Source organism: Triturus cristatus, chromosome 9, assembly GCF_964204655.1.
Source record: "Triturus cristatus chromosome 9, aTriCri1.1, whole genome shotgun sequence".
Classification (NCBI taxonomy): domain Eukaryota; kingdom Metazoa; phylum Chordata; class Amphibia; order Caudata; family Salamandridae; genus Triturus; species Triturus cristatus.
In genome coordinates, this window is record NC_140592.1 from 414,286,728 (window position 1) to 414,312,637 (window position 25,910).

A 25,910-nucleotide genomic window follows, 5' to 3' on the forward strand; every position below is an offset into this window, starting at 1 on the left:
GGGCTAACATCACATACACCATTTTCCCCTTACAGAAACACATTCTGGAATATTGGAGAGCCATTACCAACAATGACCAAACATATAGTACGGCCAGACATTTTCAGGAAGCACACCATGGAGACTGGACAATGGCCAAGTAATTTGGTATTGATTCGGTACCCAGACATCTCAGAGGTGGGAACAGAGTAGCTGCATTATGCAAACTCAAATCCTTTTTCGTCCTTCAGGCTGGTTGGAACATTACCACAGGGATGAATAACGATGAAGAACTACATGCACATCTATAAGATATAACAGATTAATCTGCCCCCGCTTACATCACAGTAAGGAAGTTTTACACATTTGTAACACAATAGGGTGATTTTTAAGGTGTGGTAAAGGCATTTTTTTTAGAGTAGGCATGTACTACCCAGGATAGTGGTCTCCTTTTTCCACTATGGTTTTCCCTTATTTATGAGACCGGTGCTGTGGTTTTAATAGATATGTTTTTATGACTTTGTTTGTGTACTATATTCCACATCATAATGAACTATGTGGTAATTACTTTGCAGGTTTTTTGAGTTGAGGGCACGTATGACTGTGAGATAGCCACGTACAGACAGTTAATTGGCACGGGATAAGTGTACTACGCTTATGTTGATCCCTTCCTCCACTGGGTGAGACTAGTAGTATGGCTACTGCAAGCTTAATTTTGCTGATTACACATCAGTCAGAAACTGGATTAATCTAACACTATTATCTTGAAAATGTCTCCTTTCCTCCTATAGATATGTTATTGGTACTTTACCCTCATATGACAACCCAAGCATCCGATATGCGATGAATTGCATTGATCAGAATGTGCAAACTGTGATACTATGCACAATTATTTTACAGCATGGGCCTTAATGCATGCTCATGAGTCACTACTGTGCACCACACTATCCTAGAGACAACATAAGTTTTGTTGTAGAAACTGTAATTGCTCAAATGATCCTATTGACAGAACTGGGAAACTGTGGGATATGCCGTTCATGTGCTACTATAATCACTATTGGCTGAGTCTCTGAACACTGTACATGTCTTTTTTCACTTGTATTATGGTTTCCATTTATTTATTATTTTTGTTTGGGCATAGATTGGTAATGTTCAAACAAGTGTGTCGCAATCATAATTAACATGATGACAATGTCAGAATGTATTTTCACGTTAGCGATTATGAGCACAAAGTTTTGAGTCTTTTCACTGTGCCCATGATTGTTGCGTTTTGTGTGACGGCGAATAAAATGCATTTGTTTCTGCTACTGTGGTCATTTGACCAAGGCGACCTGTTCACCGAAATACATTATCAGTTTCTCTGCTGAAAACAAACAACATTATGAATACGCGATGTGAAGTTGCTTCGTTCTTGTCTTACAAGAATTGAGTAAGAAGTGATTTAGCATATATATGTGTGTGTGTGTGTGTGTGTGCAATGTGTGTATATTTTATATATATTTTTATATATACGCTCCACACAATCTCGTCGTAACGGGAAAGAAGCTCGGACTCCAAAATTGTATGCAGTAACGTTTATTCGCACAAGTGCAAAATGACGCGTTTCGCCATTACGGCTTGGTCTCGAGCGTGACCAACCCGTAATGGCGAAACGCGTCGTTTTGCACTTGTGCAAATAAACGTTACTGCATACAATTTTGGAGTCCGAGCTTCTTTCCCGTTACGACGAGATTGTGTGGAGCGTGTTAATTAGGAATTCCGGTTTCCCTGCTCGGACCGCCCGCTGACAGACCGATCTTTTACCGGAACTGGTGGTCTATATTTTTATATATATATATATATATTCACTGAAAAAACCATAGGTTTCACACACGTTATAGTTAGGAATTAGCATTTAAAAAACCTTGCAAATTCACTTAAAAAACCATAGGTTTCACACATGTTATAGTTAGGTGGATATTTCACTCGTAAAAAACCAATGAACTTTCCCCCGTTATAGTTATTTCAGATAACTATAACTCGCGCACCCGCAATCCACTGCTGATGACGTCACATATTACATCACTCATGACATGGTCAGTGGCATCACTCATGACATCACTGATGACATCATCCTTGTGAAAGAGTGGCAGTCGCGCGAGTTATAGTTATCTGAACTAACTATAACGGGGGAATTTCATTGGTTTTTTACGAGTGAAATATCCACCTAACTATAACATGTGTGAAACCTATGGTTTTTTAAGTGAATTTGCAAGGTTTTTTAAATGCTAATTCCTAACTATAACGTGTGTGAAACCTATGGTTTTTTCAGTGAATTTGTACGTTTTTTTAAATGCTAATTTATTTATGTATTATTATTTTCGTGATAAGCCATTGAGAAAGGGCGCGAAGCCTGAAATGCATTTGGCGCTTGAGATGGGGTTGTAAGCGCGCTGTTCCTGTGCCCGCAATAAAGAAAGGTGCACAATTTCAACTAAGTTGGCGTTTCTATCAAGGGCAACCTTTGTGATATGGAGCTAATTTGCGGCGCGCCTCGTCGCAGAAACGCCCTGCCGCAGAGATAGCGGACCCGGCACCTGTAGTTCCTAGTGCTGTGTGGGGTTGAATAACTTACCTGTATTGCGGCAAAGAACACTGGCAGCAACGGAAGTGGTTCTCCTCCATCAAACCCACTGGGGGAGTACATTTACCACGAATACCTGAGAGCATTCCACTTTGGTGAAAAAGCACGGACTACCTGTCCCAGAAGTCATTGAGGCGCAAAGTCCCACATGGGCGTGGCAGTAGAGTATAGGTTCACACAGCTGCCAGGACTTTCGTGATAAGCCATTGAGAAAGGGCGCGAAGCCTGAAATGCATTTGGTGCATGAGATGGGGGTGTAAGCGCGCTGTTCCTGTGCCCGCAATAAAGAAAGGTGCACAATTTCAACTAAGTTGGCGTTTCTATCAAGGGCAACTTTTGTGATATGGAACTAATTTGCGGCGCGCCTCGTCGCAGAAACACCCTGCCGCAGAGATGGCGGACCCGGCACCTGGAGTTCCTAGTGCTGTGTGGGGTTGAATAACTTACCTGTATTGCGGCAAAGAACACTGGCAGGAACGGAAGCGGTTCTCCTCCATCAAACCCACTGGGGGAGTACATTTACCACGAATACCTGAGAGCATTCCACTTTGGTGAAAAAGCACGGACTACCTGTCCCAGAAGTCATTGAGGCGCAAAGTCCCACATGGGCGTGGCAGTAGAGTATAGGTCCACACAGCTGCCAGGGCTTTCGTGATAAGACATTGAGAAAGGGCGCGAAGCCTAAAATGCATTTGGCGCTTGAGATGGGGGTGTAAGCGCATTGTTCCTGTGCCCGCAATGTAGAAAGGTGCACAATTTCAACTAAGTTGGCGGTTCTATCAAGGGCAACCTTTCTGATATGGAACTAATTTGCGGCGCGTCTCGTCGCAGAAATGCCCTGCCGCAGAGATAGCGGACCCGGCACCTGGATTTCCTAGCGCTGTGTGGGGTTGAATAACTTACCTCTGTTGTGGCAAAGAACACTGGCAGGAACGGAAGCGGTTCTCCTCCATCAAACCCACTGGGGGAGTACATTTACCACGAATACCTGAGAGCATTCCACTTTGGTGAAAAAGCACGGACTACCGGTCCCAGAAGTCATTGAGGCGCAAAGTCCCACATGGGCGTGGCAGTAGAGTATAGGTCCACACAGCTGCCAGGACTTTCGTGATAAGCCATTGAGAAAGGGCGTGAAGCCTGAAATGCATTTGGCGCTTGAGATGGGGGTGTAAGCGCGCTGTTCCTGTGCCCGCAATAAAGAAAGGTGCACCATTTCAACTAAGCTGGCGTTTCTATCAAGAGCAACCTTTGTGATATGGATATATATATATATATATATATATTCACTGAAAAAACCATAGGTTTCACACATGTTATAGTTAGCTGGACATTTTACTGATAAAAAACCAATGAAATTCCCCCGTTATAGTTACTGTAGGCAACTATAACTCACGCGACCGCAATCCTCTGCTGATGCTAATACTGTATTTAGACACTTATTTGCCCATATCTTCTTCCATTAAATTTTAGCTATACATATATTACAAATATTTTTTTTTCATAAAGACACATATGTCATCAGCAGAGGATTACGGTCGCGTGAGTTATAGTTGCCTACAGTAACTATAACGGGGGAATTTCATTGGTTTTTTATCAGTAAAATGTCCAGCTAACTATAACATGTGTGAAACCTATGGTTTTTTCAGTGAATTAGCAAGGTTTTTTAAATGCTATTTCCTAACTATAACGTGTGTGAAACCTATGGTTTTTTCAGTGAATTTGTACGGTTTTTTAAATGCTAAGTTACTTTACGCCATTTGTGGCGTGCGCGCCCACTTAACGCAGTTCGTTCCGTGCACGGTTTTTATCAACTTTAATAAGCCCTGTACATTTGGTGGCCTTCGGCCACCAAAAGCACAGGGGGTGAGGTCAATGTGGATAGTGTTTTTTTTATTTCGATTTTATAATTTCATGTTGCCAAAATTACGTTTTTTTTCTCTATTAATAAGCCCTGCACATTTGGTGGCCTGCGGCCACCAAAAGCACAGGGGGTGGGGTAAGTGTGGATAGTGTTTTTTTTATTTTTATTTTTTTACCGTAAGCGTACGGTAAGCTTACGGTAAGCGTACGGTAAGCGTACGGTAAGCGTACCCCGCGAAATTGCCGAAAAAAAAATAAAACCGTTTTTGCTCTTGGGGGATGTTTGGGGACTCCCTCAACATGACTATGTGGGAGGGAGTTGTCAAAACAGCCCCGTAACATGTTTTTGGCCATCATGTTTGATAAACAACACTCAGTGCGAGAGACAAAATGGCGGACGCCGCTTCCTGGTTTCGGCCGATTCGAATGTTTACTAAGATCTAAGAGCCAATCAGAATCGCGCTCGCGCACGCCACCGTAAGCTTACGGTAAGCGTACGGTAAGCGTACGGTAAGCGTACCGTAAGCGGGCTCAGATATATATATTGATTTAAAGGCTATTTTCTCAGAATCTACTGAACAGATTTACACCAAACCTACAAAAGGCACTTCCTTGACCTAGGGACTACCTCTCTGCCAAATTTCTAGTAATTCTGTTCAGCCGTTCGGGCTGTAGCTCGTTCTAAAGGTCCTATGGAAAAATGCATGGGAAAAACGCGTTTTGGGACCCCCCTTTTATCTCAGCCCCCGCTTGACGAATCCCCCCGAGACTTTCAGGGTAGGAGCGGAGCGTAGCGCCCCACCTATTTTGAGAAATTCGCGAGGATTCGTCGACCGGCGCCAAAGTTATTCAAAATAGAATGTTGAGGTTTTCCTATGGAAACGTGGTCCTAACTATAACTACCTACTGGCGACCGCCAGTAGGTAATATATATATATATATATATATATATATATATATATATACATACACACACATACACTCGCTTCAGAATATGCCAGCATGTGTTTACTCAGACACACCCCTCAGATGTTCCACCAACATCAAAGGAAAGCAAATCTAGAAAACCTTATACACATCAAATTTGTGACTGTAATCCGCCCTATTCTTATACAACATGTATGCTCCACAATGTGTGATCAGCAAATCATACACAGTTTGTTGACCTGTCTAAATGCAACTTAGCCCTCATCTACATTACTGAAAAGTGGCTCTGTGACTACTCATAGGATATACTAGACTCTCTAGTACCACCTGAATATATCATTATCGAGGTGAGGAAGGAGATCAAACAAGGTTAGAGAGGTGATCATTTGCACGCACATCCTCACCCCTGTCTTTTCCTCGTTACAATGGAACATAGTTAGATCTACTTCTTCCTCACACACACACACTACATACATAAAATTGAAAATTCATCCAAAATGAAGTCCCAGTTTGAGACTCAGCTCGCCAAATACATCTCCGCGAACTTTGTGCTGGTCTGAATAACACTCATCTCATCTATTTCTTGTTACTGAACTGCACAAAAGATTGTTTGTTTTTTATTGCACTAAAGAAAGCATTGGTCTTCTTTAGGTTCCTGCACCAATACAGGCTGCTGACTGAAGTGTCCATTGGAATCTGGGCCTTCCCTGCTCCTCCCCTACAGACTAAACCTCCCCCCTCACAAACCCATATTAACTGAGGGGCATGGTGAACAGAAGCATTTGGGAAGCCCTGCTCACAATTCCATATAGACCATGATGTTCTCTAGACTGCCAGGTGGCTGCTCATTTAACTAATTATGACGGATACTTGCACTCTATGTGGCATGTATATTTAATTTATGTCTTCATGTTTGTGTTTTTGTTTGTTGTAATTACATTGTGCAAAGGGGTGAAAATGAAACATGAATGCTGCTTTGCAACATAACATGACAAGCGGGCAAGGGTTAACTCTCTCCCAGGGCAGATGGAAGCTACAGTGCCTAGAAGATAGAACTATCAAACACGCCTGTGGAAAAGATATGTCTAGCCAAGTTAATGGTGTGTAAAGTTATTAATTGGCAGGGTTTGGAAGGACCTTTGAGCTGATAAACTGATAAAAGCAGGTTGCAGGTGATATCTCTGCAAAGTTAAGGGTCAGCAGGATTGGACCAAGTGCCAGAAAATCTGGAAAGCCAGCCATTACAAACATCAAACAAAAAGCAGGGAGGGAGTTGTTATTTTCCTAAATATTACCCTATCATGGCAACCCCTTTTCAACACCTGGAAATCAACATTGGGACCCCCAAGACAGCCTTAGGCAACAGCCCTAGCCAAGAAGAAATTTCTTACCTTTCCAGGAACCACCGACATGGCGGTGCCTATAAATGCATTGGAAGTTTTTGGGACGGTACTTTGAATTATTTTTGTATTTTCAATGACAAAGGGGATTTTGTTTTTGAAAATAAGAAAAGCAATGGCTCCCTTGCCATGGAGTTTTATTCCATGGCGTGGGTGTCATTTTGCAGTTTTCACTGCACCTTACGGACAGTGAAAACTTGTCATTTGGTCACCCACTCTAAATAGGGCAGGCAGAAAAGGGGCAAAAGCTCCAACAGTCCCTACTCCACTGGGCTGCCGAAGGTGTATGGTGGCGACGGAGACCGAAAAGTCTCCACTGTCAACATACTGAAGGTCCACCCAAATATAAATGAGGCAGACGGGCGTCCAGTTTGCAAGAGACCATACTTTGTCACCGTTTCAACAGTGTACCTTCTCTGCCAAATTCTAAATCTGGCCCTTAGTCTGTATTTGCTGTTGATACAGTAGTTTTCTTAGTGTCTTCTTATTCCAGATCTCATTCTGCTCATGTCAGAAATTGGCATTTAGAAGAAAGCATGTTTTTCCAGCTTTTTATTACCTTCCTCTCCAAAATTATGACACTTAGGCACCAGCTGGACACATTTCTGCCTGCTAGTTAGTTGATATACATTCATAAGAAAAATGTTTTTCGGCATAACTCTGCCAACATTGAGTACTATCAGCAGCTCTTTTTAAGGCGTTTAAAGGTTAAATGTTATGGTGCTGTGGGGTGGTCAGTGAAGTGACCAGGCATCTAAATGTACCAGTAAATTTGATCTGTGTTTTCCGTTTGAATGTCTTTTTACATAAAACCACTGCCATCCTTTGCTCTAGGTCTTTAACCTAAGGATTTATAAAAAGTACAGATTTACCCGGGATCAATACTCATATATCACTAGAATTCCTGGTCCTAAGGTTGAATCGTATCTTAAACTGCTTTCTGACATTTCTAACTCATTTTCAAATGCAGAATGGTTGTTAGTGTTAATGGAAATAATAGTATATCATACTATTGGTATAACACCATAGTGTCTTTCTTCAGTCAATAATGCAGCAATCATCTATTGAGGCAAAGGGGCATATTTATGAGAGGGTTGCATCACATTTGCACCACACAACATGGTACATGCGTGACGCAAACCTCGATGTCAGATTTTTGGCTTTGAGTGGCTCCAAAAATCTGGAGTAATGCAACGGAGCCAAATCAATGCATTGTGTTACTCTGCCCTGGTAAGACATACTATGGGCTTTGCGAAGGTATTCCTACACAACTCCCATGGTTTTTGAAGCATTCCCAGATTTACAAGACTTTGTAAGCCTGGGAATACACCAAAAAGATAAGCCTCCCATGAGAGGCGTAACAAGGAGAAATATATGTAGTTCTCGTCGTTACTTCCTCTTTCTATGTGTGCTGCAGGATAGAGAGATATGCCTCTTGGGATTGTTTTTGTGCGAGAATGTGTACCTTCCTGCACAAAAACAATCCTGCATGCAACAAAGACACCTGCATTGACACTAGGGAGCCCATTGTGTGCCATTGCAGGGGGAAAAGTCAGGAATGCACTGCATGCCTTAAATACGGCGCATTCCTGCCCTTTCCCTGTGATGCAGTGCAACGTAGCAAGGTAACTTACAGCACCACATATCTCGTAAATAAGGCCCAGAGTGTGTAAAGCAAATGTACGTTTATTCAGTGTGACACACTTTACAACATAAAATTGCACAATCTACGAGCTAACATATCCTAACATTTTTCCACTATGAATTACATAAAACCTTGATTCGTCATCTTCTCTTTTGTTAGCCGAACTGCAGAGATGTTGAATAAGTCAATCTGTATGACATACTCTTACACAGGCTAGGTGAGTGCTGACAAAGCCAACAGTTACAAAATGAACTACCTTTATTACAGGTAATAGTTACATTTGGAATGTTTACAGGTGAGGTTGCACTCATCGACAAAGTAAGCAACTCGTAAAGTATCCATGACTACAAGTATAATTTTTAGAAAGTCTAGGCTGATTTTAATTTGAGCAACAGAGAAGTTGGATCAGGAAGAATTTATAGAGGAGGCATGGATCAGAGTACTGCATTTGCAATAAAAAAATTCGAAGAAAATCTCTATTTTCCTTTCAGGGACAGCCCTGGGTCTATAAAAAGAGATGGTAGCTGCACCACTGAGTAAAAATATTTCAGGCGAGAGGTCTACTGCCTTTAGCATTACTTGAGGATGGTGGTTTCATGTCTCTTGCTACATTAAAGCAGCTTGTTGCCCTATTGGTGCTTGGTGTATTTCCCATGCATTGTGAGATCATTGCTTTCATGAAAGAGGAGTGCAACACTTTGGTGGACTTTGAGGTTACCATTCTCATTCTTTACAAAATCATAGGAGTCTAGGATTGAATTGACTTCTATCCTGCATGGCATAACTAGTGACCTTTGAATACATATGAAATCTCTATTGAAGGGAGAGAATGTGCATTAGATCCTCATTACACCCCAACCCACATAATGCTCCATTAAACAGCTTATCTGTTTAAGCGGGGTAGGGTTCTGAGTTGGTAAGAACGCGGTAAGTGTCCGGCAGAGCTGCAATCCGGCGTCAGGTCCACATCCTCATGACACGTGAGTGGTTTTAAATTAAAGTTCTGCAGGATTGTAGTGATGAACAAAAAGAGCTCCATGCGTGCCAGTCCCTCTCCTAAACAGTTCCGTTTTCCTGGAGAAAAAAATAATTATAAATGAGTTAAAAACTTAGCGACTGGTGGGGCGGGATTAAGTAAGAAATATTGGGGCACATGCATCAATGTAAGGAATTGCTTTTCCTTAATAGCGGTTTTTAAGAAATCGCTATTAAGGACTCTCAACTCCCTATGCATGTAGAAATCAATTAAATAATTTGCAATTCCTGCACATTCCCTATTAGCGAATCTCAAATTGCGATTCGCTAATAGGGAATGCCTTCCCATTCATTTCTATGAGCCTAGAGGCCCATAGGAATGAATGGGAAACCATTTGCAATTTGCGATTACCAATAAGGTAATCGCAAATTTTGCATGCAATTTCAAGGGCGCTGGGGGGCCAAAAGGCCATTCTGATGCACCCCCAAAAATGGCATAAGTGCACATGTGGCGCACAGACATCCCCTAAGGGCATGTGTGCGCCACAAAGCACTTAGAAAAATGACATTTTGAGCATTTTTCAAAGGAATTGCAAATTACTATCAACTTGAAGTTGATGGTAATTTGCGATTCCTTCATGCAAATCCGCATGCTCAGAATGCTTCTTGCATTGCATTTAGGAAATTGAAAACTGCGATTCCCTAACTGCATTCGCAAAATAGATAATCACAAATTTTGCAATTACCTATTTTGCGAATGGCTTTGGGCTTAATGCATCCCAAAAGGCTAATTACCGGTCGCAAAGGGACCGATTCTGCGAATCGGCCCCTTTGCGACCGGTAATTAGCTTGATGCATGTACCCCATTGACTTGTCACAACTGGGCCGTAATCCTGTTGAGCCATGAAATCCACGTTGTTGCAGAGTTTCACTTGATTGTTTTGTATTTTGAGACTCATGGCATGTGGATGTGAGGCCACTGGGTGTCATGGGCATACTAGTTGCTCCTAAACGCATGTATACATTCACAATACTGAAAACTGATTATGTGATTATATTATTTTATATTTTGATAATTTAGCTGCAATATTTGCGCAAGCTGCTCAAAGGTCAAATCTTATAGACAGACATACAGGAGATCCCATCACAAATTAACCTAGAGGAAAGTGGAATATGGGCTTATAAAAGCAAACGTGGGAGCACACGGTTTTGGTCTTTGAGTAAAAAGAAAAGGAAATCTATTTTTGCAAATAAAGTGCCAGATTTTTCACTTTAGTCGGTCAGCTTTAAATGTGGTCAAATATCTTTGGACAACTGCTTAGTCTCACCTGAAATATAAGAGATCCCTACTTATATATAAAAATGTGATATGCAGTTGTATGCATATATCCTAAAGGTGGTATAGGCTGCGTTTAAAAGTGTGACGCACTGACTTACCTATATTTATCTTCTGATAGGTCAGAAATAAAAACTTAGGGGCAGATTTACAAGCCCCTTGCGCCACTTTTGCTTCACTTTTCCCATGTTAAAAATGACGCAAAAGTGGCGCAAGGGGCTTGTAAATCTGCCCCTTAAATTTTGTCGTACACAGATAAACAATTGTAGCAAAATCAATAAAAATATATTTTAGATTGTAGATCTGCACTCTTCGATCAGTTTTATAAGCTGCCATGTTACCCTCTTAAAGCTTAGCTACTCTGAGCAAGCCGCCGAATCCCTTTTCCTTAGCAGAAATCTTAGTGGTTCAAAGACATTTGCTCTACTTAACACTCTAATACCTCAGAAGTACCTTTTCCACCAGCCCAGCATCAAACATTAAGGGGCAGATTTACAAGCCCCTTGCGCCACTTTTGCGTCACTTTTCCCATGTTACAAATGACGCAAAAGTGGCGCAGGGGGCTAGTAAATCTGCCCCTAAGAGTACAATCAGCTCCAGATTGAGGTTTCCTTCCACCTAAAGCATCGCCTAATTCCATGAGGTGTGGATAATGGGTGTTCTGGGGAGATTCTGGACGGTGGAGGTTTTCTTTGATCACCTGGTGGCAGGAGCAGACTGACGTTTGCTGACTTTGGGGAAAGCTAGAGGGAAGTTTGAGGAGAGTCAATGCACCTTTTTGAGACATGATCTGAGTCACGGTATGAAATACACGTGTGGAAACTGTATGCATTTTAGTTTGACTTGCCAGGGAGTATTTGCTAATCACAGCTGTGTTTTCATTTTCAAAACAGCTGCAACCCATCTCTGATCAAAAGAGCCGACCAGACCAGAAGAGAAGAAGTCTGTCACCTGTATGCTGCAAGAAATCCGATTTGACTGACAAATGTCTCCATCTCAGCCGCGGTCCGTGCAGGTAACAGTGGTGGGGCCATGTAAGGGGGGATTCCGAGGGACGATGCAGAGGGAACATGTATTATTTATTTAATTTCCCCTCCGCATCATCCCTCGGAATCCCCCCTTACATCGCCCCACCGCCCCACCGCTGTTACCTGCATGGACCGCGGCTGCTCCATCTATGCCTTGGCTGCCCCAAGGGCTAAGGCGTGTCGATGACAGATAAGGGCAGGTTTATCCAGATTACACCAGCTGATTTCTTGCTTGTTGGAACTTATCATTCAAGAGTGTAGACTGAAGCGGGCCACAGGGTTAGAGTAAGGTGAAAAGGCCAGTAAACCAATAGCAAGGGCACAATTTCATCAACTGGGCCTTGTGAAACGTCTGCTTTATCTTGGTGGAGGGAAGAATGCCCTATGGATGGAGGGAGCTGGGACCAAGACTGAGTACCAAAGGACATTTTGCTGTGGACCTGATTGGAGGTTGTAGAGGTCCCTTGCAACTGAAAACCATGAACTGTAATCCGAGGAACCAGTCCTGTAGATCTGAATATTTTTTCATCAGAATTATTTTCTAAAGAACATTTTCTTTTGTCTGCGGCAGCCTAGTTAGAAGACTGTCACTTCTCTCTACCATAGTTTAACAATCTGTTTTTTTCCAGCATATACCAAGAGGTACGTATATTTGATCCCTGTGCTTTGTAAAGGGAGTAAGACATTTGTTAAACAATGTTACGAAATCTTGATATAGTTTAACTGACAGTTGATTGTTAATCTATTTTATATTAATGGTGAAATTCAATAGCTTGCAATGCAATTGCAATTAAGGTCATATAGGTCCTACTGGCATGAGGTCCTGGCAGATTTTGACAAAGTCATTGATTCACTTAAAATAAAATCAAAATATGTGTTGAATCAGTAGTGGTTTTGACTCTGTGTTAGTTCATTGCTAAAGTTACGGCGATTCTGTTGAGGCATTCTCTTGAGGATGGGATCTGTTGAGGGAGAGGGTTATGGGGTTCCAGATGACTGTGCTACTGTGCTTCTCGCTGGTGGCAATTCATTGACAACTTACCTGCTGAGAAAGGCATGAAGGCATCTCTCTTCCTAAAGCAGCCGCTTTTGTCAATAAACCGTTCAGGGATAAATTGATCTGGATTTTCAAATTGACTGTCATCCCTCAGGACCGTGGTCAGCAAGGGGTAGACATCGATACCCTGAAATGCAGAAAGTGTAGAAACATTTCATTAACATTTCCCGATTTTCACATCTATCGTTTTGCTTTAACTTCACTTGTTGTAGTTATTCTTCCTCACAGATAATTAATATTTATGTAATTTTAAACTGCATAACAAATATTGTTTCATTTTTGCATTGCTGCGAACAAAGTAGATATTTGTTTATTTTAAATGGCATTTTAATGATTTTTTCACAAAAAAGTCCTAAAACCAAATTCACAAATATTTTTAAATATGGTTTATCAGTTGTGATTTTCAGGCAGAGCACTCAGCTTCTTCGTAAAATGTTAAATAATGGCACTTACCCTTCGCAAGCAATAACCCAAACACAACAGTACTTACCCTATGGGTCCCAAAAGCTTTAGTTAGGGACCACAAGAAAAAACAATAACTTGCACACAGAGTAAAGGCAACAAACAATTGGATCTAAGCACAATACCGGCGCTACATGTAACACGATCTAACCACAAAAGCCAGATGTAGGTGCTCAAAGCAAACCCATCGCTGCCTTAGTTGCCAGCAGTAACATTAAGAACCGAAGGCAAAAACCTCTAACTCAGGGTAGAAACCCAAACCGATAAATATTCCAAATAACCTAACCCAAAAACATAAACTGGCCCAATCTCTTACATCCTGAGGTTTCAACCCAACACACCGCAATTGTGTAGACGCATGTATCAGAGAAGATCTGCACTGTTAATGGGTCACCCTTTAAATACTGACAGGGCGGGAAAAGTGAAATCATTTCAGCTGTGCCTGTTTGCGAGAGGGATCTAATCGAAATATGGAAGGCGGATGTCCAATGATAGCCAATAGATGATGATAATGAGAGAAATTACAGTCGGGAGTCTTACAATGGTCTAACTTAATATTCCGACATAAATGCCATATATCTGCCATAAAATTGTAGAACCAAAGCTATCCACCCAAAATCCAAAACGACTGGTAAACATTAAATAATGATAAATACAAAAATCTACGTAGGCCATCTTATAGAGGTAAGGCCCACATATTTCAACTTGAGTGAGCCAAGACTAAATCTGTACCCAGAGCACAAACTCAGAACTGGGTAAGCAAGTACATACTAAAAAACAGCACAATAATAAAAATAAAATAAGGAACACCATGCACTTATATCAAATTTCAGACAGTGATCTGCCACAGTCGGGCGAGCTGAAAGTAATAAAGGTGTTAGCTATCTTGTAATAATAAAAGGTACACCTGAAGGACTAAAAGTGATCCTTTAATTAACTAATAACAATAAAAACAAATCAAACTTAAAGGAGTACCAAAATACCCAACACCAAAAATAAAAAGAATATATCAAAATGAACAAAAAGGGAAGGACAGCAGTATATTCACAGCAAAATTTGACAATCTAAATGGTGTAAAAATGTCGGCCATCTTGAAATATTAAACGTTGTCTCAATAATTTGAAGAGATCCGCAAAGCAGCTAATAACAGAAATAGAACAAAAACCTTATAGGAACACCAAAATCTATCTAAAGGTCAGCTTAATGGAACCATATGAGAAGCAACATGAAAACCAATGGTTCTGCCTATTTCCTTGGATCTCAGTAGGTTGTGGCTACCCGCTGTATTTATAAACAGACATCCAGTGCTATGCCTTGTAAGGCATTTCAAAATACAGGGTGCAAATTAGAACTAAGAATCAATGAAAATGTCATTTCAACTTTTCTTTAGCCTCCATACCCTGCAAACATTCACAGAAAATGGAGAAAATCATGTTCCTTACTGAGCCCTAGTTCCACTGTGTGTAGATGCAATATCCATTTGGCTTCACATTGCCCCAATGTCCAATCTCTATACCCACCTTGAACATCAGCAGGCACCACATCTATACCATAAAACCTAAAAAAGGAGATTTAATATACTTGTCACATACATGAGAGGACAAGGGATAGGCAATGTGTCTATTCCTATTTGCCCTAACACGTTCTGATATCCTTTCTCTAAGCTCCCTCGTGGTGCTGCCAATATATACCTTACCACAAGTGCATACTATGGCGTAAACCACAAATGTCATCTGACAATTGTTAAAAGCATTGTTTTTGTAATTAAAGGATGTATTGTACATGAAGGTAGTCATCATATTTGTTGCAGGTATAAAAACCTTTCTGTTGTTGAGGCAGCCAGATAGAAGAACTCTTGTTCCTGCTTGGGTGTATATAATAAGGGCTGACAATGTTCTTAATCATATGTCCTCGTCTGTAAGTAATCATTGGTTTGTTACTCAATATGGATTCCAAGCCTGGAACCCTGGCTCACAAACCCCATTGTCTGTTCAATAAAACCATATTTGGTGACGAGAAGAATTGTACATGGTAATAGAATCCATCCGGCTACTGGTATTCTCTTTTTTTTGTTACTGTTACGTAACAACACTTGTCTCTCGATGCTATTCACCATCCTGTGTGTGTGTCTGAGATGGCCTGTGTTGTAACCCCTCTGTAATATCCTCTACATCAAGAGTTTCAGGTTCTGCTCACACCCATTCTCTTCACTACCGTTTGTCTTTATGCACAACGTTTCTCCAAAAGGAATAGACCTGATAGTCGAGCTTGAGTGTGCACAACTAGCCAACCGAGTGCTTTTGCAGACAGTAGGCTTTTAGTACAGGATACTCTGAATCTTATTGTCTGAATTGTGAAACATATCATCTAGAAAATTATTGATCCTGGTATTGTGCCAATTGATGGTGAATCAGACATTCCAGTTGTTACTGTTTAGATACTCAAAATAGATCTTCAACTACGAGAGATACCCTGTCAATATAACTATGATTAAAATCTATGGATTGTGGCACTCTTTGGTGAATGAAACTTAATTTGAATATCTTCTGGGTAAACCTGGTGTAGGGTACCGGTGGGTAAAGCCCTCTGATCAGGGGCATTAATTAAAACCACATGAAAGAATGCTCTGTCTAAGACTAGATCAGCGTCTCCACTAAGCTCACCCTAAACTATGTCAATAACTTCCGTGGGTTGTAGATACTTGTATGACATACTTTATTGTCTCATTATATTGATATCACATTAATCGTGTTCGATATTCACGCTTTAAGATGTGAATCACTTTTTCATTAAATAAAACAATCCCAATGCATTTCGGGACACAGCCCTTCATCAGGGGATATATTCCTAGAAAGTTAATCCTGGTCTTGTTGCGATTGGTGGTGTATTAGACATTCCAGTCATCCAGTCATTACTGTTTAGATATTCAAAATAGATCTTCATCTAGGAGAGAGACCCTGTCAATATAACTATGATGTCATCTATGTAATGTCCCCAAACATGGACATATTCAGTTCATTCTGAAGCCACCGGGACCCAGGCATGCACCCTCTCAAACCAGCCCATAAAAAAGTTGGCATAAGAGGGGGCAAACCTGGACTCCATAGCAGGCCCTTGTGAATCCTGGAACCACCGTCCATCATACAAGAAAAATTGTTACTCAAGAACAGATCTGACATTCCTATTAGCATTTGTGAATGCTCATAGAAATTAGCACACCTGGTAGCACAAAAGGACTCAAGAGCTCTTACACCAGAACCTTCCTATTACAGGTATTTAGGCTATCCACATATAATGTCACAAACATCATCCTGTCCAGATCCCATACAACAGCTTCAAATTAATCCAATATGTCCAATGGATCTCACACATAACAAGGTAGGTTGGTTACAAATAGCTTGAGATAGATATCTACAAATTCAGAGATGTGTTTCGTAATGGAACCAATACCTACTATAAAGGGGCAGCCTGGTGGAAAGGCTGACTCCATGTGCATCTTTGGAAGCAGGCATGGATATCTCAGAGAGTCAACCTTCAGGTATCTATATTCCAAATCCGTCAAAAGACATCTCATGGCAATTTATCAATCTCTCATTTTTGACATACCTAACTGCTGTAATTGCATTGTATCACAGAGTCTATAGCAGTTATTATTTCCAAAATTTAGGATTCAATTTCAACCTTCATCTGCACTAACCCTTCCCATTTGTCTTCTACTCGATTCTTGTGAAACTAATCTCAACTTTTATAAAGGTATACATATATCCTACATCTACCAGCCTATGTGATCTATTCTCTTCTCTTTAATCTGTTTTAAATACTTGAAGAAAAATTATCTGTAAATACGCTATATACTCCATGGTGTATTGATGAGTCATTTCAGTTCACTCACTGCCATAGCTAATCTTTTTTACATCTTGGGGATGTTGTTTTTGTTGTTAATTTACCTGTTTTTGATATTGAGTTTAATGCTTATGTATTTTCAGGCTTGCCTTGTGAATCACATGATACCCGCAGAACCTCCCCAAAATTACCTGGTTAGATCACCCCCCCACTCATACCCTCAAAGGCCAGTGTGAGTCATGAAAATACCCCCCCCCCAGTAATGGAGTTGAATCTTAGTGCTCTACCAGTTGAAGGTTTGACCAAGAGACTAGGGGGCATATGTACAAGCCCCTATCGCTACCACAACGTCACCTATAGCGAGTGGGAGAGGGGCTGTGTCTTATATACAAGGCAGCGTTAAGCCACTATACATGGCTTAACTCTGCCTTGTACACTATTTTTAGCTTGAAAGGGCTGGGCAGTGGGTGTTGCGGTGGGTGTTTCACCGCACCACCCATTCTTTTTGACGCTGCCCCCTATGTACAAGGATGGCGTACATAGTGGATAGCGCCAAAATTAAGACCAGGTAAAAACTGGTTTTAAGTTGGTGAAACGAGGAGAAATGCATTATTTCTCTTTGTTTTTCCTTTTTCTATGTGTGCTACCTTGTGAAGCACGCATGGAAAAAGCAAAATGCCATGGTTTGTTTATGTACAGGAAAGTGTCCCTTCCTGTACATAAACAAACTTTTAAAAAAAAGCAATTTTGTCACTTTCATGTGTGCTGCACGAAGCACCACACATGAAAGTGACAGAATGGCATTTCTATGATTGTTTATGTGCGGGAAGGGACACCTTCCTACACATAAACAATCTTCCCCTGCACGCTGACAGCCTTGCACTCTAGTGCAAGGGTGCCTGCGTTGGCACTAAGTCGCTAAACTTAGCGCCATTGCAGGGGGAAACGCAAGTCTGCACCATATCATTGTAAATTAGGTGCAGCTGTGCATTTCAGAAGTGGAGGAGAGAGACGTTAAGCCAGGAAGTCTAACGCCTCTCTCTCCCCCTTCCTTATACATATCTCCGTAGATGTCTCTTGGTCAAACCTTCAACTGGTCTAGAATCAGAATATAAATAAAACACTTACGTTGCTTTCATCGGAGGAAGAGGAGGTAGACTCCCCTGCGTCTTTAAACACTGAGTAGTTAGCTCAAGAACTATAACTCTAGTTGTCTAAGTGTTCACGTAAGGATCACAGCCTGAAACAGGGATCAGAGCCTTTTCAAGGCATAGGCTAAGTGGACAATTTCCAGATCCCTCTTCTAAGGAGCACCTGATCATGTGATCATGACAGTCAGTAGACTTTCTCTCTCCTTTCTTGTCTTTTTCTCCCTCCTATCCTCTCTCCCTTCCTCTATACCCATCCCTAACTCACCACTCTCTTCTTTTCTATCTACCTCTTTTCCTCTACCTCATCTATCTAATCATTTGCCATTTCTCTCTTCCTACCTTGCTCACCCCTTTTCTCTATAACTTCCTAGTATTTCCCTCTGTAAACCTTGCTTCTCCCTGCACTTACCCTTCCTTTTCTAGCTTACCTACCGATTCTTGATCTTTTTGACCCTACTCCTATATCCTGTTAAACTGTATCTCATTCTACCTCAGCAATCATCAAATATCACTTCTCTAGCTATCTCTTTCTCTAATGACCTCTATTACCTCTTTCTTGAACCCTCTTACTCTCCTTCTCAATATCACCTATCAATCTGTCTCCTGTCTCTCTTTGCATTTTTTGATCTCCTCCTCTCAATCCCTACCTCTTCTTACCTTTATATCTATGTGCACCTGTATCAGTTTCTATCTCTGCTGTCTCTATCTTCACACACTCCCAACTTCACCACTTTCAACCCACCTCTCTCTACTCCACCCCTGTCTAACTGTCCCTCATCTCCTCATCACTCTGTGTGCCTAACTTTATATCAATCTCAAAGAAACACAAGGGTAACCCTGATATCCCAATGGACCTTAGTCAAAACAACAATGGTCCCTTGTTCAATGTCATAACAAGATACATTAGTATAATAATGTTTTAATATCATAATAGAAAAAAATATACATTTATTAAAAAAATTAATTGAAGCAGAAATAATAAGAGAGTGTCTGTGAGGAAACTGTGCTCAATCCTCAAAAACGTGACACACAAATTGATAAGTGGCATATAATTGTGAAGCACACGAGTGAATGAATTAAAACCTTGTATTTTATGCAATGGCAATATGGGAATGTAAATTACAAAGTGGACAGTGTGTCATCCAATAAATTGTGGCATCATCATGAAGACTCAAACTGTATTAAGAGCTTGGGAGTAAGCTGTAATAAGGAGGATACTGACATAAGAAAAAGGTGTAAATCCAAATAGAGTGTTCTTGCAGGGATTGTCAAGATACAGCAGGAGGCCAAGGTGGCCGGGCATAAAGCCAGTCTCCAAGAGAGGATAATGGCAGACTCTGGGAGAACACGTTTGGACATCTAAAATGAGGGATCCACTTGAGGAAAAAAGAAAAATTGATGTCTGATTAGGCAGCAATTTATTGTTCAAGAAATAATTAAGCCATGAAGGAGTCCACAGAAAAACTGAATTGAAGCAGAGGGACTAGTGCAGTGCTATGTGTCCTCTTCAAAATCCAACCACCTGACCTCATCTCTACCTTGCATCGTTCTTACTAACTCATCTAACTTTATCCAATGTCCCTCTACTCTATCTGTGTTACTCACTTCCTCAACTTACAGGTTACTTCATCATTTGTTAATGACCTCTACTCTCCATGTGCCCTTTCTCCAACATTTGTTTCTTCTGCCTCACCTCTCCCAGCAACTTGTCCATTTATTGCAACCTCTCATTTCTTCACCAGTACCTCTTTATTACCTCCTGTCTTTCTCTCCCTCACATTTCTCTGAATCACGTTCTCTATTTTAACTCACCTTTCTACTTTGCTTCTCTCTCCTTCCACATGTGACTACCCCTTTTCTTACTATACCTCTCTCTCTACCTTATCGCTTGTGATTTTATTTTGAAATCTAAGTCCCCATCATGTATTTGAATGAAAACACAATCTGGTGTGCAGTAAATCACACAGTTCAGTTTACATAAGAGATTGCGATCCAACAAATTATCTGGACTTTTCTCACTGATAATAAATTCATGATTATTTATATAAAAACAAATTTGACTGGACATTAGCTGACAACTTATTAGTCTGCAGTTTATTTGCCTATGATACCTATCTCAAGAGGTGTAAGTTAAGAACAGCCACAAGCTTAATCATGGAGCGGTAGCACCTGTATCGATTCACAATGATACTGGATGGCTATCCAGGATGACATCTGGACTGCACCAAGCATGAAATCCTCCTCTCCTGTCATGCACTGTCATTGTACTTAACTCGGTCATGTGAGAACTCCAAATTGTAGCTGCAAAATGTGGAAAATTGTCCTTAATCGCTGAATGCTTTTGCTGAAATCAGAAATGTGGCTGAAATCCCGGCATGTTACTGTGAATGTGCTGTTGCATGACCTGTGCCGAAGGCAAATTTCCTCGAATTGCTGTATATTCTGCAGTTATTTAACAGAGGCCGATAGGGCTGAAACCATTGACTGTGTCATCCCATTCAGTTCCATTTGATTTATATTCTGCTGCATTTGGGGAACCAGTGCAACTCGTTTTGAAATCTATTTGCATTATACCAACATGCCTGTTTCCAGTGCCCATTTTTCACACCAATATCACACAGATTAGTATTCATTTGTGTTTTGTTAATACCACATCTCACATTAGCATTGCTATTAATTCCTTTGTCTCTGCCAGGAGGACCACCATTTCCATGTTGGTCAAAATGCACACCATTGCCTTGTGCATTAACACCTTGCATACCAGCACCAGTACAAAAACCAGGTGCCTCAAAAGCATCTTAACCACACTTCTGAGAAAACTTTGTTTGAGCCATCAATAACTTTTTCTTAGTCATTTTCTTTGTAGTATCGCAACAGTCACTACAATACTTTGCTTAGGCAAGGATCTCATCTAACAATCTCACTTGCAAACATATCACACTTTGCTGAATATGAGCACTAATCTTTGGATGCACACATAACACACATTCAGAAACAAATCCCGAAACACCTTCTTTTGCAGGGTCATCAACTCCACCATATTGCCTATAAATCTGCATCAGTCTCTCATAATATGCATATAGATTTTGTGCCACTCTCATCTTTGACCAATCAACTTGTTTCTGGGAAACCTTTGTTTTTAAAAGTTCAATGACCTGATTATATTTTACTATAGCAATTGGGGGAGACATATTAAGAGGATCTTCCCTCTGTGGGTCTTCTTCTGGCAACTGTACTAAAGCTGCACACTCAGCTCACAATTCTCAAAGCTCAGCAATTAAACATAAGGCATCCACATCTGTAAATAGTACCCTTGAAGTAGTCACAATTCTTTCCACCTCTGCATACCACTTTTCTGGCTATTCTCTTAGCATCAGAAAATTCTTACTTGATGTGTAATGATCACTTCTTGAAATTTGCTCCTCCCTGCACTTATCTCAAAGGAACCCCCATTTCAACAGCCACTTCACATTCACAATCACTCACACTCACATTTTTCTTCATTTTACTCTTTCTCAATTCAGGCTTATCTGGAGCTTCTTTCTTTTCTTCTCCCTTGCCACATCTTCCCATTCTTTAATAATGTCTAGTAACTCTCAAGGTATTCTCGCAGGGTTTAAGAGCTTGTTTTTGTTATTCACTTTTTGTCGATTTCATTCTAAATATTTCACAGGTTTCTTTCCGTCCAAATCCATATTTAATTCTTTAACCAATTGTTCAGTCTTCCCAATTACATATTGTGCATTTTTCCTGCTTCTGCACCCAACAATGTCAAATCATATTTATTATATGTCAAACCTTTGACATTATAAATTCACATTTCTACGATCATTTCTAAATCCCCATTAAGTGTGGAAGTTTTAATTGCCAATACTTTTGTAAAGATGAACTAACCTCCACCTCATCTTTTTCCAGACGCAGATCTACTGTGCCTATTTTTTCCTCTTGCGCCTGCAGATGACCCTTGTCATAGAGTCAACCTAATTCTTTACTGTCTCATTGGGTACCGACCCCATCCCCACAGACCACCAGGGCCGGGCTGGCCGTAGCGGGCACCGGGCAATCTCCTGGTGCGCTGCAAGGGTGGGGGCTGGTTTTGGGCCCCTGGGGGCCGCTTTTGTTACAAGACCATTTTTGCAGCATGGCTGCAAAATCGGCCCTGTAACAAAATCTGCCAAAAACCGGGCCTGGCAAAGAGCTCGGCCGCACCCCCAATTGGGGGGGGGGGAGTTGGGTGGCAGCCGAGCACTTTGCCAGGGCCGGTTTTGGTTCCCAGTCCGGCCCTGCGGACCACACACGAAACCTAGTTAGAAGAAAATGTGGGAGGGACATTGGGGAGAGGGTGGGAAAAGGGGCAGATTTACTACTAAAGGAAATGGGATTTGAGAGAAGTAAGAGGGCTTTAGGGAGGGTGAAGGAAGGGTTTTGGGGAGGGATGTCAACCTCCCACCCAATAGTAAGCCAATTGCATTACTCTGGGGGGGGCATGTATCTTACACTTTTGTAGTAAGTGTAATTTACCTTTGTGAATCAGCCCCTTAAATATAAAATCAACAATGATGGGTACAGAAGCCCCAATGCATGTGATCCTACAAAGGAATCACCAGACATCTCCTTCCTAGGCCTTTCTTTAAATTTGACTCCAGGTGTTACCAATCACCTTGCAGTCAGCCTCGAGGGCTTAGCGCTAGGTGTTTTCCTGGCCTTCTTCTTTTCCTTTTTCCTTGAAGGTTCCAGGTCAGGCCTTGCCTGGTGGTGTTTGATGCAGGCTTGCAGAGGGTGTGACCTATACAGCCCGCACATTTTCATGATTTCTTCATGAGCAGGGAGTTAGAAAGTCTGCTGCCATAAGGTGTTGTTGCTGATGGTGTTTAGCCAGTGGATCTGGAGGATTATTGATGAAGATCTGGACTTTGTTGACGATGGCCATTGTTGTCCTCCAAGCTTCTGCTCCATACAGAAGGACAGATTTTACATTGTGTTAAAAAGCCTAAGAAACTGCTCAGGGTGGTGAAGGCCTCAACATCTTCCAGTGCAGATTGGCCCAATCTGCCAAATAAAATGTACCTCTACAGGCCAGAATCCAACTCAAATTGGCATGTATCACGCACAAGGCATTATACTCAAACTCCCCTGCATATCTTGCCCAGCAACTCGTGATAACCGGAGGAACCAGAAACTCCCGGTCCACCAGAGACCTCTTGCTCCAACCTGCATGTTTTCAGAAAAAGAAAACTTGCAATCAGGACTTCTCTGGGGCCGCACCAAGAATGTGGAACTCACTTCTGCCCGCCATTACAAGAATCCCTTTTCTGGCTCGCATAAAAAAATGCCAAAGCCTTCCTAATGGGAAATTTCCTTGTCTACATTTTGCCTTCTAATCATCCAGAGACCTTTCTCTACCTCCGTCTAATGCATTGCCCTGGAGTACCCAGACACTATCCACCCCGCACCTCCGGGCATCCCACCATGGACCCTGGGACCTTGTTTCTCGTATATTGTAAATGTAAAATGTAATTACCTGTCCTTTTATCCCCTATGTATCCAGCATCCCCCTCCCCACTCCAAGTCTTTTGTCTACTACTGCTGATTCCTGTAAAGCGCTCTGATACCCTAACGAGTCAAGTTCGCTCGCTATAAAAACTCTAAATAAATAAACAAATGTTTTTCTACATTTTCTGGCTGGGTTGGCTTCTCCTCAGCACATTCAAAGGGAGGAGCCCAGACAGTAAAAAGACTGTTTCTGACAAGGTTGAAGGGCGTATCACAAGGGAAAGGAGCCATTTCTTTCAATATCTTCAGGTAAGAGACAGCTGCTGCTCCTGCAGCCCTGCCAATTGAATTGGAGGTTTTGGTACTAATAGCATATTTTCCCTTGCCTACAGGCAATAACATCTGATGATTACTCTCCCCTATAATTGGCATATGCACACTTTGAATTTCTGCATTTATTAATACCTAGTTTATAGCTATATTATCCACTATCATGTACATCAGCACTATTATTAATCCAAATTTTTAGTACAGCTACAATTCAGATGCAGTGGACCCATCAGACCTGCATGGGCATCTCTTCAAGAGGCAGGTGCTGTGCCTCTCCCGATCACTACTACTAAAAGCTTTGCTTACCTAGGTATTTTATTTATCCATAATGACACCTGGGCCTAGGCAGTTGCAGCAAAAAAGCGGGCTCTAATTAGAACCACATCTGCATTACCCGTCTTTGCACAAAAACTAAAGCGCAAACCACCTCTAGAACTTTTAAAATGATATAAATCAAAATGTGTCACAACTGTTACCTATGGGGCAGGGATCTGGGGTTTTGCGAACACTAATTCAATTCAACTAGTTGAAAACGATAAAAAAAAAATGTTTTATCAGCTTCTTCTAGTACCTCCACTTATGTCTCCCACGCAGAATTGGGTCTCTCACACATATCCAATATCATTAAAGTAGGACCTATACTCCTGCGGCACAGAATTTGGTCGTGTGATGAGACCGTTCTTAACCAAGACTTATTACAGGATAGTCTTACATTGGATGGTGCACACAGGACACCCTGGGTTAAGTTTATTCAAGTCTTTACAAAAGATATGGCAAACCAGAATACTTTACCAACCCCAGCACTGTCATCTCAGTTTCCAGGAAAAATCTTAGAAAAGAGGCTCTTTTATTCTGGAACGTCAAAGACTATCAAGGGAAATCACTAAGCCCACTGTGTTGCAGCACCAGATGGTTCTCACAACTTTTAGCTTGCAGCCATATCTAGTTTTTATACCGGGTGTCTATGATAGGTTTTTATTATTAAGATTCAGACTGGGGACAATACATAGGCTTGTCTCTTTCCCCACTCCGAACGATTGGGCAAGCAAATTACAACTTTGTCCACATGACAACTCATCCCCCCAATCGTCTATACACACTGTTTTATTTTGTAAATTTTATCAGAAGGCAAGAAAGGTCTGGATCTTATCGATTTTACAGAAATGGGGGTTGAGACATTGTCGCCCTACTTTTATGAAACTGCAGTTCCTAGAAATTGAACATGTTACCTGGAGGTTATCTATGTTTTTTAGAAAAATTATTTATCAGAGAAAGAGTATTGTTATTTAGAATCATGTTGATCGGTATATTTACACGCACTATTAATTAATTTGTATCGCTCTTTTTTTAAAAATGTGAGATATATTTTAAACTGTTTAATCTCTATGTTTTATCTGTGCTTTTTATGATTGTTGTCTCAAAATCGAAATCAAGCTTTGTTCTGATTCTGATTCTGCTGTGCAGTTTGCAACAAGGTGTTCCTCAGTAGTTCACCTTCCAAGGCCTCTCCCTCAGACATTGAAGGAGGTTCCATGCTTATGCTCTACTGAAGAAGGGACCTGTGCAATTTCCTGAGTCTCTTGAGCCACAATCCAGTGGCTTTGAGCCTGCAGTGTTACAAGCTCAACAAGAACACAATGATACCCTATTATCCAACTAAACAAGGGTTTCCCTTCATCGACACAAATCCTTAGTCAGTTGCAGACCCCATGCTTCCATGAGAGAGAGAACTCACACTCTCTTGTTTCCCATAACGAAGCAAGTGGCACCTGTCCTGTGGAACATTGCACAACCAATTCCC

At 41.3% G+C, this 25,910-nt stretch overlaps 1 protein-coding gene across 1 annotated transcript in view; it reads right to left on the reverse strand.

Annotated features, from left to right (window-relative positions):
• Window positions 1-8,457: 8,457 nt before the first annotated feature.
• Window positions 8,458-25,910, reverse strand: part of LOC146798067 (cytochrome P450 2A13-like) — a 337,748-nt gene continuing 320,295 nt past the window's right edge. The window contains exons 8-9 of the mRNA XM_085625288.1: window positions 12,816-12,957; window positions 8,458-9,508 (exon numbers count right to left, since the gene is read on the reverse strand). Coding sequence (XP_085481414.1) covers window positions 9,318-9,508; window positions 12,816-12,957 — 333 coding nt within the window. The 3' untranslated portion in view covers window positions 8,458-9,317. The remainder of the gene's footprint in view (window positions 9,509-12,815; window positions 12,958-25,910) is intronic.